General features: G+C 42.1%; 1 protein-coding gene across 1 annotated transcript; it reads left to right on the forward strand.

The window, feature by feature from the left end:
* Positions 1–1,631: 1,631 nt before the first annotated feature.
* lrrc38a (leucine rich repeat containing 38a) lies at positions 1,632–14,215 on the forward strand. Its single transcript, XM_071901013.1, has 2 exons — positions 1,632–2,259; positions 13,968–14,215. The coding sequence occupies exons 1-2, from the start codon at positions 1,632–1,634 to the stop codon at positions 14,213–14,215; spliced, it is 876 nt and encodes a 291-aa protein (XP_071757114.1).
* Positions 14,216–15,375: the final 1,160 nt, after the last annotated feature.

Below are 15,375 nucleotides of genomic sequence, written 5' to 3' on the forward strand. Positions count from 1 at the left end.
CATCAATCCTGCCCTGAGTGTCCCTAGAGGATGGGAATATAGAACATGATATTCAAAGAATCGTTGAAAGGTTTTGTGGTCAGTTTCAATTGGAATGTTGGAAAAAATATTGTAAAAATGCTATTTACAGCAACTTTCCCTATTCCGTCAATCAGAATTTGAATAACCTTAGTAATCTGTTTGACCTTAGTAGGAAAATTGAAGCCATGTAACATTTAAAGCAAGTATGAGGAACACATGCATTACATTTTATAAACTTATTTTTTTCAGTGTTTTTAGATCAAAAGGTATAAAACATTCAAAGGCAATATGGTGAATAATGGCACGCAATTGACACTGTATCAACTCATATAATTATTTAGACAGCTTTCTTTTTTTATTACATTTGATTAAAAATGCACACCTAACACACATGATGCAAACATTGTTATGTATGTAATATCCCAAATGAAACAACTCTAAATAAATCTAATGAATGTACTCAAAACGCTTGGGTATATTTGTATATACTGAGATGATGTTTTCCTGCTGCTTATGGAGAAAGCAACGAGACATCTGTTAGGAGCTGCTGAGAGACGGATTCTCCTCAATGTGACACTTCCAGGGCATTTCTGCACATCGCCACCGTCATGCTCCCGGTAAATGTTTCGAAATCGTCGTCATGGCAACGGGGCTGAGATGGAATCCCTTCCCCATCCCCATCCAGCAAAGCAAAGGCAAAAAAAGAGAGGAAGGAATTGGAAAAGGATAGAGGAGCAGGGAGGAAGAGGAGGCGGAAACCGCAGTGATTCCAGTGGGTTACCAGGGATGTTGCTGTCGGCTGTATGTCATCACATCACATGTGAGTCAGAGATGGTGATGGGATGTGTCGTTTGTTAACAGCATGTCTTCAATTCTGATCTGTCTGTCTGGAAGAGGAACATTTACACTAACAGGACTGACACAATTTCGGTCAGTATGGCTTCTCTCTCTGATTCTGGTAGGCTAGTCTTCTGGACAACAAAGGCAGTTGGTTTACATCAGTAGCTGGTTAATGAGGCATGGACAGTTGTCCCTGCAAGTCTACCTATACACACACGAACGCACACACACACACACACACGCATACAAACACCCACGTCTCATGGTTTACCCCAGATACCCCGCCCCCATGCCTCTGGTTCGTTAGTTTCTATTTACTTCTGTGTTAATCCTCTCCCCTTTCCCCCACAGCCCCCCCCCCCCCCCCCCTCCACCCCCCACCCCCACACACCCCCCCACAGCTCTATCGCACGCTCTCTCTGTTGCTCCTCCCCTTATTCCCTCAAAGCCAGCAGGCTGCTATTTGATCCAGACTGCTTGCTACATGATCTCCTGGAAAACAACGCAGAGTGTCTCTCTCGCTACTCGATGGCTGGGCTTTTTTCAGTTTCATAGCTCCGAGAGAAAGAAAGATGCCGGCGCCGAGACACTGAGCCTTTTCATCCGACCTCTCCTTCCCCTTCCCCTCCTGTGGTCTTAACCCGTCTATCTATCCCTCTCCCACACCCTGTTAGCAAGCTCACCTCCCCTCTTCCCCCCACCTAGACCCCCCACCCCGCCCCCTCCGACCCCCCCACCCCATCTCCTGATTAACTCTGCCCCCCTCGACAATGTTACCATGTATTAACTGGCTGCAGCCTTTCCTTGCCTTGATCTCCTCGACCTTGCTCGCCCGAGGCCACAACTGTCCATCCAGCTGTTTGTGTCCAGACCACCACACAGTGGACTGTACCGGCCAAGGTCTAACCCGCCTCCCGGACTCCATTCCTCTGGACGTGCGTCGTCTCCTGCTCTCCAATAACTGGATTCCCTGGATCCCCTCTGACTTCCTGGTCCTCTACAGTGATCTGGTATACCTGGACCTGAGGAATAACTCCCTCTCCCGGCTGGAGCCTGGGACTCTAAGCACCTCCTCCAGACTGGTCTTCTTGGACTTGGGGAGCAACAACCTGACTGAAATCACCTCGGGAACCTTTGGGGAGTCCCGGAGTCTCATCAAACTGCGTCTGGGGAACAACCCCTACTTAAGCATGGTGGGCGAGGACGCCTTCAGGGGTTTAACCTCACTGAGGGAGCTGGAGTTGGAAAGGAATGGGCTTACGGCGCTGGACGTCAGGGTCCTGGAGCTTCTGCCCTCTCTCCGGATGCTGCGCCTGGAGGGCAACCCATGGGTCTGCAACTGTCACTTTGCCAAACTCTTTGTATGGCTGACAGAGAACCGCCACAAGCTTCCAACGGGTAAGACATAAGCTGCTTAAAGTGCGTACTTGCAGTCTTTGTCCCATGCCAGAGCATAGGAAATCCACTCATTTATGATAATCCCTGCATCCCAACTTTATGAGCTATTGAAATTTACTCCAACTGTAACATTAGACTGATCAGTTGGAATATAGGAAAAAATGAAAAACAGCAAGAATTCACAAAAAGACACCAATACAAGACAAACACGTTGTTGGTTACTATGATGTGACTGACAGAAGGTCTCCATCTTTGTTGTTAGTTGTCCACAAAGATCATCCCCTGCCATGCCATGGGTGGCTAGTAATAGCAAATTGTAAATGGCATTCATATCTTTCTACTGTGATGAAAACATACTGAGCCCTCCAAATGCTGAGACATCTGTTCCAAACTGTAGATTGTACAAAGCGCTCCACAACAAAGGCTTCATCACCATTTGGGTCGGGTGCCAGGACACCTTTAAACGTTTAACCTCTAAGATGCAACTTATATTAAAGGTGCAAAAAGTAAGATTTGCACTGTCCCAAAGCACAAAATGACCATAATATATCTGCAGGGGTTGATAGGGTTGTTGATCAGTACCAATGATTCAATGATTACGTGCTGGCTTTCAAAACTCACTCTCCGGCCCGTATTCTGTTTTGAAACAAAGGAGGACAGTGCTACAAGTGACTGACCGGTGTCACAAAGCCTTGTTCTCAAGCCAAAAAATCCTGTTGGATCTCTGCTCTAGTTAGCTAGCTTACTCCTCTCTATTGTGAAAATATGACTTTATTTAGGTCAATTACACTGTAAACTGTGACACATCTGTCTGCCTGTACAAAACCTGTACAAAATACAATTATAACACAACACTCCAATCAGAATTGTGTTTGGAAAGTGGAGATTTCCCATCTGCTCACATTTCCCTGCTCCTGAATTACTGACTGGAGCATATGTCTGGTTAGACAATGGCCACTAGTTAATGGTATATTTTCATACATACTACATTCATTCAATCCCATAACAAAACAGTCTTGAAATATTGCAACGTGAGCATTGCAACATTGCAGTTAATGCATTCATTCAGCTTGGCAGAATAATAACAAAACAATAGCAGAGGAAAGAACTTGAACAAGAAAGCAAGATGTAAATCATCACTTGATCTCAACTCCCAAAGCATGGTGCTATGCCACTATCTCTTAGGCACATGTGCATTACAGATAGATTGCTACTGTAAATGCAGTGGATGAATATACATTAGATGACAGCGTATGTTATTCTCCACAGTTCACACGTCACGCTTTATTCAGATAATGCCGATGTAGCATGCTGTGGTTCAGTGCATGTGAGTCTATTTTTATCTCCTGCCAAATAAGCAACAAATGTGTGATTGTAGACGGTATTAGGACGGTTGCTATGAGAAATCAAGTCAAGTCTGGCACTTAATGTTCAGTGTATTTGAGTATCTCTGTCTGGACATTGTGCATAAGTACTCTGTTCAATGTGAAAATATGCAGTATTGAAGGAATACTTCAAAATACAGAACACTGCAGATGTTATCACAAGGCCTCGACAGATAGGGGTTTTTGAAGGCCAATACCAAGACCGATATTTTTAGACCTAGAATTCAACGCTAGCTGAGATTTTGTGCCAATATCTTTAAATTTGAATAAATAAAATGAAGAAGATAAAATGTCATCGCAGGTTTTCCAGACTGATATTATGTAGCTGTGGTCAGGGAGGAACTTCCATCAGAGGTGGACTGCATGACTGGCTGATATCTGATATTTAATAAAAAGCCAATATCGGCCCAATATATCAGTCTAAGCCTAGTTAGTAAATCAGGTCAGTAGTATATTTTTTGTAAGTGACAGTCCAGTCATATGGATTGTGCATTACATTGTAATTGTTAGGAAGATTAATGGCAAACAACAAATAGAAACCATTGTAACAGTGTTGGTTTCATATGGACAATTGAAGGAACTTTCTTGTAATATCTATTGTTTGTCATGGTAAAACCCTGATTATGTTTCTGTGTCATTATAGCATACACACACACACAGTGGATTGACAACAAAAAAGACAATAAGGAGAGTTGCATCTCCAACTGTCCAGCCTGCTCCCTTGCACCGGCCTTCTGACCGGGGCTCCAACACTCTCATCACTGCTCTTACTCACCAGTGCTTCACAGGCTAGGCCTTTAATGTAGAGCATACAGAAAGACTACTGGCTACACAGAGTAGGAGCATAGGGAGTACAGATCATGTGGACTTCTCTAACCAGCTACAGTACAACGTCCTTAACCAGCTAGATTGGTAGTTATACTCTCTAAAACCTGGTTTCTTATGGTTCAGGAGCCAAAATGTGTTGCTAAATGAATGAGAAGCAATGTTTATCGGAGTGTTGGGCTTCTCATTTAGCTCCCACCTAAAGATGCATAAAACTCATTCTATCAATTATATAGGCCCGGTAACTATTATACCTGATAACATACAGTATGTGGATTCCTATTTTTCATTTTTCTTAAAGCTACAATCTGCAATTTGTGCTCATGTGCACCCTCTCGCGGCTGTGCAAGAGCCGCGAGTTTTTCGACCGATCTGTCCCGTTTTCAGATTGTCCGGGTCTGGTCACAAGGGTCAACCGGACGTTCAAATGTCTGTTCAAAATCATTCTGTAAATAATAATCCACTAATTCTAGCTCTGTTCCTTTAATAAGCAAAAAACGTTTTGATAGGCTCATGACTAGAGCAGGGGTAATCTCCACCAATCACGAGTGACCATTTCACCCCACCTGGATGTGTGCTTTATTGTGTGGGCTGTGTAAGCGCATAGTCCAAAGTTTTGAATAGATTACATTATCAGACCTATATGACGGAGATAAAAAGATAAGAGAAGCATCTGTCTGTTTGTCTGTCTTTCCCTCTCTCTGATTTGCACCTGAATTTCTCCCCACATTGTCAGAAGCGACTACTGCTGTAGTTGTACAGGTCTCTGTCTGTTTTTTGCTTCTGTAAGTACTATAAGTAGCCTAGCTGCAGAAGCCAGAGGCAAAATGATGTTTACTACACTTGTAGAGTAGGCTATAAGCTCGCTCCTATCAATAAAAAAGAGCAAATAATAAATCATGACTGCGATTGACACCTGTCAATCAAAAATGTGTTGTTTGAGCGTTGTAATCTGCATTTAAAGGCTGTTATAAAATATGGCCAAAATATGTGCTTGGGGCACATACACATCTAATAGTAACATCAGGTACCTGGAGTGTTTAGAGGGTAAATACATATTTTACCTTTCCCCAAACCATTAAGTAATTTAGAAAAATATCAGCTCTGGATTCAGCTTTGTAGAAGACACTTACAGCTCAATCAGCATAAGAATCACATATTTGATGAGACTTTTTTTCTTCTTTTTTGTGATTTTCTATTCCTACTATATCTAGTTGGCTAAGTAATGTTTGTTCATCTTAGTTTATTGACAGTGCTTACTGTGCTTACTTTGATTTAGCTACACAACATTGATATGACTGTAAGTGCTGAGGATGAGTGTATAGGCCAACTGTTTCCAAAGGTTATCAAAATTCAATATGGAATGTAATAATGAACAGGCATAGAAAGTACTATATTGTTACTGAATGATACTGATAAAACTGAGTTACATTTAGGTTACCCAGGTTTGAGCTCTATACACACACATCCACGCTCATGCACACAATGTCCGATTTTACCAAGATTCTGGCAACCTACCCAGAATGTATGTTTTTTAGCAAAAGCCATCCTTACTGGCTAGCTAGCATGCTAATGACATCAAAAGTTCACTTACTAGTGTAGCAAGACTGATTTCTTTGAATTACTTTCAGACAAACTGAAAGTTAAGGCATTCCCTCAAACAGTTACAGTAATACATGCATTGCTGTATGCACTTTTCAATACATATGTATGGCCTTCTGTAGACCTGTTAATGTGAATCTGATGCCATCCTGTTGTAATTTTCACATTTTTCTTTGAATTCTCATATTGCTCTCATTTGTAATATTTGTTTGTGCTACTGCCACTGCTGCTACACTCCCTCTTTAATGCTGTACTTTTTTACACTTTCATCCATGCATGTCAACTTAACATTTCCTGGTCGCGAAATTGGCGGTACGTTTATACCGACCCCATTTGCTTTATTCTTATTCATATTCTATTTTTCCTTGGTGTATCCCATTAATGCTCACTGCTGCAACGGCCCCATTTCCTCACAGGGATCATTAAAGTTTCTTCTAATCTTATATTATCTGAATAGGAATGGGCCCGCTGATCAGAGAGTAGGTCATCTCTTACGTCACAGTGAAGTTTATCCCAGATGATACAAACCCTGACCTCTGAAACGAGATTGCTGCCTTGTGACATGTACCATACAGTCTCACAATGACCATTAGTTGCTGGAAAAAGATTTTCACTCTCTGTGGATGGCCTGATTCCACAATAAACAATTACAGGTTCTGTACAGTCCCATGGAGCATTTGTGGTGATGACATAGACATAATTTATGATTAGTTAATTTGGATGTGATCTCAGCGCTTTAGCTCCCTATTGATTAGCTGACTTCATCTCTTCTATGGAGAATACAGTGATGTCATCATAAATAGATGTAGCTATACATATATATCACCATACATCACTATATAGGCAGCAATCTGTGTAAACTAATCATAGAGATCTATAGAGGGGCCATGTCCAGTCTCTCCCATTCACTGTACTGTGATTGCATGAGCAACCACTGTAGAGAGAAGCAGTCAAATTTCTTCTCCTTTGATGTTTAAAAGCAATGTTAAGCCAACTGTAATGGCATGTGTCACAGGACTTGATTTTTTTTCATTCTGAGGAAACAGCACATGATGTGGATTGAGTTGAAGCATTAAACCTAAATAAAAGTAAGCTAGTATTCATAGAAAGGGATATCATTTTCCAATATACACCAAACCTTCTCAAAAGTTCAAAGAGGCAGCATTATGACTTGTATGGGCTAAGCCAACATTTTTGGCAACAGTGATAACCATTTATCCTATTAATAAAGTCAAACATTGTTCAACTCAAGAAATGTCAAAACACTGCTGCATTTTTCAAATTAGATTTATCGTTGGTACATTCATACATAGGCAATGTATTCCACGTTATGCCTATTCATACACTGTAGGCTGCCAAACAAACAAAATGCACATTTCAATTAAAGTATAGCCTAATGCAAGTCACTCTCTCTTAGTCAGTCTTTGATGCTTTGATGCCTTGTTGTCCTTTACAAAGCACTCTGTGTCAAGCCTTCCATGGTGCAAAAGGACCATCTTGACGTACTGTGAACTTTTTTTGTTTTATGAGTTGGGTGGCATGGTCATCTTCTGTTATGTCATGGTCCATGATGTGGTTTGACACAGTTGGTGAAGACTGCTCCATGAAGCGCGCCCAGAAGCTCCACCTGCACTGTTCTCTTTAGAGCTTCCCGTGGGACCATCTGGACACTGAGTCAAATTCCTCCTACAAAACAATAAACACACATAAACAGTGTTAGCCAAAAACATTAACTAAGCGTAGGCTGATAACACCTAATGTTGTCATTACACTTTCACAAAGATTATTACAAAATACCAAACATATACCTCAAAATGAAGTGAAAAAGTAACTATCATTGTTGGCAGGTGATTCTGCACTGCACAATGCTATATCAAGGACCCCAAATGTAGTCCTCATTAGAGCCATGGACCCCCATTTGATGAGATTTTGTCTCTCGGACCCAAATCTAAGAATATTTTTATTGTTAGATATGATTTTGTCCAGAATTCCATGACTATCTCTATTGTAGGTAGAGAGATAAGAGTGAAACTATCAAAATAGTCATTCTTCTACATTCTCTAATTGTGTTAACTTCTTGTAAATTAAATAATGCTGAAGTTTAACAATTCATCAATTTGCTGGGGACCCCCTGGAACCCCCTCAAGGACCACTGGTGGTTCCCGGACCCCATATTGAGAACCACTGATGTAGCATGTGCTCAAGGAATGTGGAGGATGTGCTCAGTACAGCATAGGGCCAGGGACAGAGCTAGCCTTTCATGTATATGGGTGCAAGGTAGGCTAATTGTGATCTCTGTCTACCCAACAATGCTATAGGGCAAAAATAATAACTTATCAGCATAGTATTATATACATAGTATAATGACAATCACCTGTCAAAATATCAACAACATGAGCATAGCCAAAATTGTGTGTGTTAAAACACTACCACTAAGGGACTCAAGGGGTCACCAAAGTCATCAAGTTTCAAATTTTACTGCATTTCATTTACAGTAATGACATCTTTCATTCAGACTTATGTGTGTGTGTGTGTGTGTGTGTGTGTGTGTGTGTGTTTAACAAATATAAATATTGATTGCATGAATATACTGTTGGTTCCCCCATATGTAGGCCTATTGATCTAATAACATACAATACCCTCTTCCTCACTACATGGCAATGTGGCCTTAAACCATACAAGCTGCAGATAAAGCCAACTGAAGAAGAAGATCCTCTCTGATCATTGGCTGACTTGATTTACATGACTTGTAAAGAAGGCTTGCAGCCTGTTAGTGCATTTGTTAGCCTCTGATTAATTAGTTTAGTTTAGTTTCTAATAGTCCTCTCAAGTGTTGTTGTCATTTCAGGGCCTTTGGTTTTACAATTACAATTTCCCATTTGGCAGACGCTTTTATCCAAAGCGATGTACATATGAGATTTTTATACAACACAAGCAAGGATCTATTCAGGACAAGATTAAGTGCCATAAAGCTAAGTTCTGGTCCAACAGGACATAGGTGCTACGAGGCAGTGCATAGAGGCAATGCATAGAGTGCATAGAGTGCATAGAGGCAGGTAAAGATTCTTTTTTTTTTTGTTTTTTGGATTACACAATCCATCAGGTGAGAAGGTGTTCACTAAAGAGCTGGGTCTTTAGCCTTTTCTTAAAGATTGAGAGGGACTCTGTGGATCGAATGGAGTTCGAATTCCCTGTGGACAAGCAGTGGGATTTAGACACTTCCCGTCTCCAAGACACTCTAAAGCAGGGGTCTCAAACTCAATTTACCTGGGGGCCGCTGGAGGCAGAGTCTGGGTGAGGCTGGGCCGCATCAGGTATTCCACAAGAAAAGCTTTGTTAAAAAAATTCCAATCTTCTCAAATGTCTTTATTTTTATTTTTTAACACAAAATAAGATTTAAACGTCTTTATTAACAGTTCTTTAACCTCAATGGGTTCTTCTGAATATGAATTGTCCTGAACATGAATGGAACATTGAAGAACATGAACTGTTCTTCTGAACATGGCTTCTCTTGCCTACTCCTTGCTGCTAGAGACCTGGCAGTAGTCATAGAAACAAAAAAAACAAATGACATCATATAGAAATATATGTAGTGTTCATCGTGTGAGGCAATGCAAATAGCGCGATGCAAATAAAAAATAATGACCCACAAATAACGGTGCGACCCTATAATTGGTCCGGGTTACCGGGGACTGTTATCGCCGACGGACAGGTGTCGCTATGTGACTGCAGACTACATTAGGCTACATTGAGTTCCTTACTTTTCTTTTATCCCGCCGCGTACGCATCACTTTGATTTATTTTGTCAGAGAGAGACATATATACGTATAATGTCCCGCTGGGCAGCAACTTTAAAAACTTTTTTTTGGAAGTGTTGTGAACGCAGCGCGCTGGGACGAATGTCCGCGTGTGCCCAATAGAAACGAGGCAGCCAGCCAGGCACGGAAGAAAACTCTCCATGGCAACGCTGCTGTAACTTTCACTCATTGAGAAATGTTTCTCTGCTTGCATCAAGCCCGGTCGATGTCCCACCCCCGAGAGCCATATACCCCACCGTGATTGGTAGGTTCGTTCAGCTCCGCACACAATACTGTAAAGTGCCATCCATATAAAACTCGCGGGCCGCGCTAACATTAAACTTTCATATTAAGGTGGGGGCCACAAAATATCGTCTCGCGGGCCGCAATTGGCCCGCGGGCCGCGAGCTTGAGACCCATGGTCTAAAGGATCTCCCTGAGAGATAGGACTCAAACCAGCGGAGAGCAGATCCTGAGAAGCCAAGCTCAGCAAGTGTGGAGAGGAGGATTTGGTGGTTAACCGTGTCAAAGGCAGATAGGCAGATAGGTCAAGCAACATTAAAACAGAGGACTGACCGGCAGCTCTAGCTGATCGCAGTGTTTCCACTACAGATAAGAGCGCAGTCTCGGTAGAGTGTCCGCGTTTGAAGCCAGACTGGTTAGGATCATACAGGTTGTTCTCAGAAAGGAATTCAGAGACTTGATTAAAGACTGTGTACTCAAGTGTCTTGGAAAGGAAGATGAGGTGTGAAACTGGCCTGTAATTGTCAACCTGAGATGGGTTGAGTGTAGGTTTCTTTAGCAGCGGGGTAACCCGAGCTTGCTTAAAAGCAGTGGGGAACACACCCGTTGTAAGTGAGGAGTTGATGATGTGCGTGACTGCAGGGATAAGTGTGGGTGAAATGGCCTGCAGGAGGTCGGAGGGTATGGGGTCCAACGGACAGGTAGTGGGACGAGAGTCAAGCAGAAGTTTGGAGGCTTGCTCCTCGGTAAGATGGGAAAAAGAGAGGAGTGAGGCCCTGTTAGCTGGCGGCAGCATACTGAGTTGGTCAGGCTCAGAGAACTGATTACTGATGGTAGAAACCTCATCAGTAAAGAAGGATGCGAAGAGGTCAGCAGTGAGCAGAGTTGAGGGTGGAGGTGGTGGACGGTTGAGGAGTGAGTTAAAAGCTGAAAATAATTTCCGAGCGTCTTTGGCGCTGCTGATTTTCTCCTGATAGTAAGTGGTCTTGGCACTTTTTAGATGGGAGGAGAATGCAGATAGGAGAGTCTGATAGTCACTGAGGTCAGTGGGATCTCTGGATTTGCGCCATTTTCTCTCGGCTGCTCTGAGCCCCGCCCGTTGCTCTCTGATGACACCGGTGAGCCATGGACTAGGGGGGGTGTTACAAGCAGGTTTGGATGAGAGTGGGCAGAGATTGTTTTCTATTCGTTACCTTTTTTTTCACCTGTGGCAAAAATAGGATTTTTAGATCCTGTTTGCCAATCGTTCTGTTCTTAAAATGGGTGAAATAATGTAAGTAGAAACAACGGATGACTTTAACATGAATTTTTTAAAACTATTTTGCTAACAACCATGGGGTGGATGTTGCGTTATCCTCCATATGCAGTCTATGATATCTAAGCCTAAGGCGTTTTATTTTTTTCATTGCAGCTTCAATGAAAAAAATCCAGCTCAACCAATAAAAAAATGCATAATAGAGGAAGCCCCAAAAGCAACAATAATCATAATAATGGATGTAGCTAAAGACAAATATTTTACACCCATATTCATTTTCAGGTTAAACTTAAAAGTTCTGGAATCCCTCATTTGGGCCAAAAGCTGATGTCACATAAGACCTGTCACTGACCTGGCTTTAAATAAGCGTGAAGGAATTACAAGGTAACCCACATAAACATAATCTCCTACTGTTTGGATCGCTGTCGGGTCAAGGGTGAACAAGCAACATGCCTAATTCAGCACTACAGTACATCTGATGCCAATGACACCATGCCATTGACACCAGGTACCAGTGTCTAGACTCACAGCAAAAAGACACTCAATCCCTAGCTGAACCACACATACATACACACACACACACACACACACAGAGAAATTAGTTAAAATAAATGGCAATAGAACTATGCTTGATTCCGTGTGGCAGTTTATTTTGGGATCCTACGCAGACTGCTGTAGAACCACCATCAGAGGATTTTTTCTTCCAGCCATTTTGTATTCATGGTCCTCTGCTATATTAAGAATTGTGTGTGTGTGTGTGTGTGTCTGTGTGTGTGTGTGTGTGTGTGTGTGTGTGTGTGTATGTGTGTGTTGCCCATGTTTGCATTTGTGTGTCTGTGTGTTCCCATTTTGCCTGCGTGTATGTGTGTGTCTGCAATTGCGTGCCTTTCTCCATTTGTGTTTGCATGTGTATAGATGTGCATCTGTGTTTACACATACCATTACGTGTGTGTGTGGGTGTGTGAGTGTGTGTGTGGATGCGTGTATGTGCGTGTTGCCATTTATGCACCTGTATGTGTGTTCGCATTTGTGTGTGCCAGTATGTGTGTGTGCGCACATACCATTAAGAGCGCACATACCATTAAGAACATATTTCTGCGTGCGTGTGTGCACCCGTGCCCATGTGAATAGGTTTGTATGCGTGTTTGCATTTTTGTGCCTCTTTATGTTCCCATTTGTGTGTGCCGTATATATCTGTGTGTGTGTGTGTGTGTGTGTGTGTGTGTGTGTCTGTCTGTCTATTTGTCTATGTGTGTGTGTGTGCATGTGAGTCACTGTAAGACCAGAAGGGGTTTTCCACATGAAAAGGGACTCAGTGACCTCATCGCTTGGTGATATTCCAGTCACATGGCACTACAACAGGCAGCCAGACTCATGCTCACACAGGCATGCACACACACACACACACACAGACACACAGACACACACACACTTGACAATGATGTCTACTGACTGTTGGTTACAGCAGTGCTACAAAAGAAGCCGGATAAAATGGAAGTGGCTGAAACTGCCTTTATACACAATGGCCAAAATATTGGGTTTTCTGGGTGTTACAGTACATTGGTACAAAAATACACTAAATACACACTGAAGGACTACTGGACCACTGATTGTTCATCTGCCCATGTTTGGGCTGAACAGCTTTATTTTCATGAATGGCCACACTGTGAATTGAGGATTCCATATACGGTCAACTCCGGTCAAAAATGTGACAATACGCATCGTGCGGCAGAAAAATGAATGGTGATATTAGCTCCATCTATTAGATGGGTTGCTCATCACAATTTCACAAGTTCTCCATTGAAATTATATTATTTGCACTTTGTAATGCAATTTTGGAATTGTTGTTTACATTCTAGCAAGCCAATTCCATCAGGAAAGATTTGTGTCAATAAACATAATTCTGCACAGTCATACTTTGTTGTCATTGAATTTGTATTTATTACATCGTATCATGGTTGTAGCCTATTGAATTGTGAACCCCATATCACGTATTGAATCGTATTGTGACATAAGCATATCGTCCCATCCCTAATTGGCACCCTTCATGAAAATGAGCAAAAATGTCTGCAAAACATTAACACATACAGTGAGTCACATTGTGGGCTCAAACATATGGGGGAACAATATACTTTTATTTTAACACAATCATTTTTCAAACAAAAGTTTTATTGAGTAGTACAATTTTGCAAAACAGGCTTCAAAATGATTGGCACCCCTACGATTGATATTTGGTGAAGCCTCCCCTGGAGAGGAGAACAACACTAAGCCTCGTTCTGTAATGTCTGACAAGGTTGGAGAACACTTTTGGAGGGACTTTGGACCGCTCCTCCATGCAGAACATTTCAAGATCCTTGATATTCTTTTTGCGCTTGTGGACTGCCCTCTTCAATAGGGTTCAAGTCCAGAGACTGAGATGGCCATTTCTGTGTTGATTTTGATCTATGTTTGGGGTCATTGTCTTGTTGAAAGGTCCATCTATGGCCAAGTCCTAACCTCCTGGCAATTCGATACAAGCTTGACCTTCAGAGAGGCCAATTTCTCCCTGAGGATTAATCTCTCTCTATTAGTGGGTTCACTCATTGTTTTCTGTCTCCTTAGGTATGGAGGGGATAGAGTGCTCCCTGTCTCTGGATGGACGTCGGGTTCCCCTCAGTTTACTTTCTGATGACAGTTTCCGGGAATGCCGCGGCACCCTCACCCTCACAGACTACCTCATCGTTATCTTCTCCGGCATCTCTGTCTCAGTGGCGGCCATCATGGCCAGCTTCTTCCTGGCTTCCACAGTTCACTGCTTCCAGCGCCTCAGCAAGGGCAGCAAAGGAGATGAAGAGGAAGGGAACGACTGATAGGAGATGGGAATTGGATTGTATCAAACCCCCTACAAAACACCTCCTCAGAGGTCCTGGTGATATCTCCAGGAAAAGCCTGCAAAACATGAGAGCAAGGCATTTGAGAGAGATGGACGGTGGGTAAAGTGGAAAGGCAGAGCGAAAGCAACATGCCAGAGCCAAGAATCTCTTACCATGTGAAATCCCAGATGGGTTGCAGGTCTCCATTGATTTTAAATGGGTTTTCTGGATTCTACATGGGAGGAAAAGCACAAAATAAGAGCAGAATATTAGTACCTCAACTGCGCTTGAGCTCTCGTGGGAATGATATCCTAGATTGGTTTGGGAAACATCAGATAGACTTGAATCACTGTGAATACATATTACATTCACTGAATGTAGTTACTACTGCTACCTACTGCTCAAATAGTCTCATAAACGTTGGTATAAATTGACAAATTGGTCAGTGTGATGTTTCTTTTTAGAATTGGACTAATTAAACTGTAGCATTGCATAGCGACTATGCCATTGTTGTATAAAATATGCAGTCCTCCTCCCGAAGACTGAGATGGAGAAATGTAGTCTAGATGGAGGTGAAGGGACCATTATAACAGAAACTTCTTTATTGATGGTAGTACAGGGGCTATGGGAAATAAAATATCATATTGCGAGGGGAATACAAACTCCACCAAGTGTTACATACACAGCAAGCAAGAAAGGACTTTGAAAGTCTTCCAAAGATTTAACAGCTTATTTGTCAGCCCAAGCAAAATATAAACCAGGATCTCACACTACCCCTGAAAACATATCTGAAATCTCAAGATCAAGACATGCTAATGTGTGTATCAGTTTGTTTTAAACTCCACGTGTTAAAACTTCATTTGCAGTTGGGGGCTAAGTGCCTTGTTCAGTGGCATCTCGGTAGTAGTTGTGGAAAGGAGGTTGCCAAGATTGGAAAGTGAGCTTTTTGCAACTTCATATATTCATATACTACAATTATTTTATTATTTCTTTTATATGCTATTTTATTCCAGTAGTTAAAAATAATGAAAGCTACAACAAACGTTACATTTTCTACACTTCAAAATACATTTAAAGCTGCACTAGGTAACTTTGCACGTTGGTGGCCCCAAATGGAAGCAAGAGGTAACTGTTTGAATTTTGAGGACTTCATCACC

Source organism: Centroberyx gerrardi, chromosome 14 (genome assembly GCF_048128805.1).
Source record: "Centroberyx gerrardi isolate f3 chromosome 14, fCenGer3.hap1.cur.20231027, whole genome shotgun sequence".
NCBI lineage: Eukaryota > Metazoa > Chordata > Actinopteri > Beryciformes > Berycidae > Centroberyx > Centroberyx gerrardi.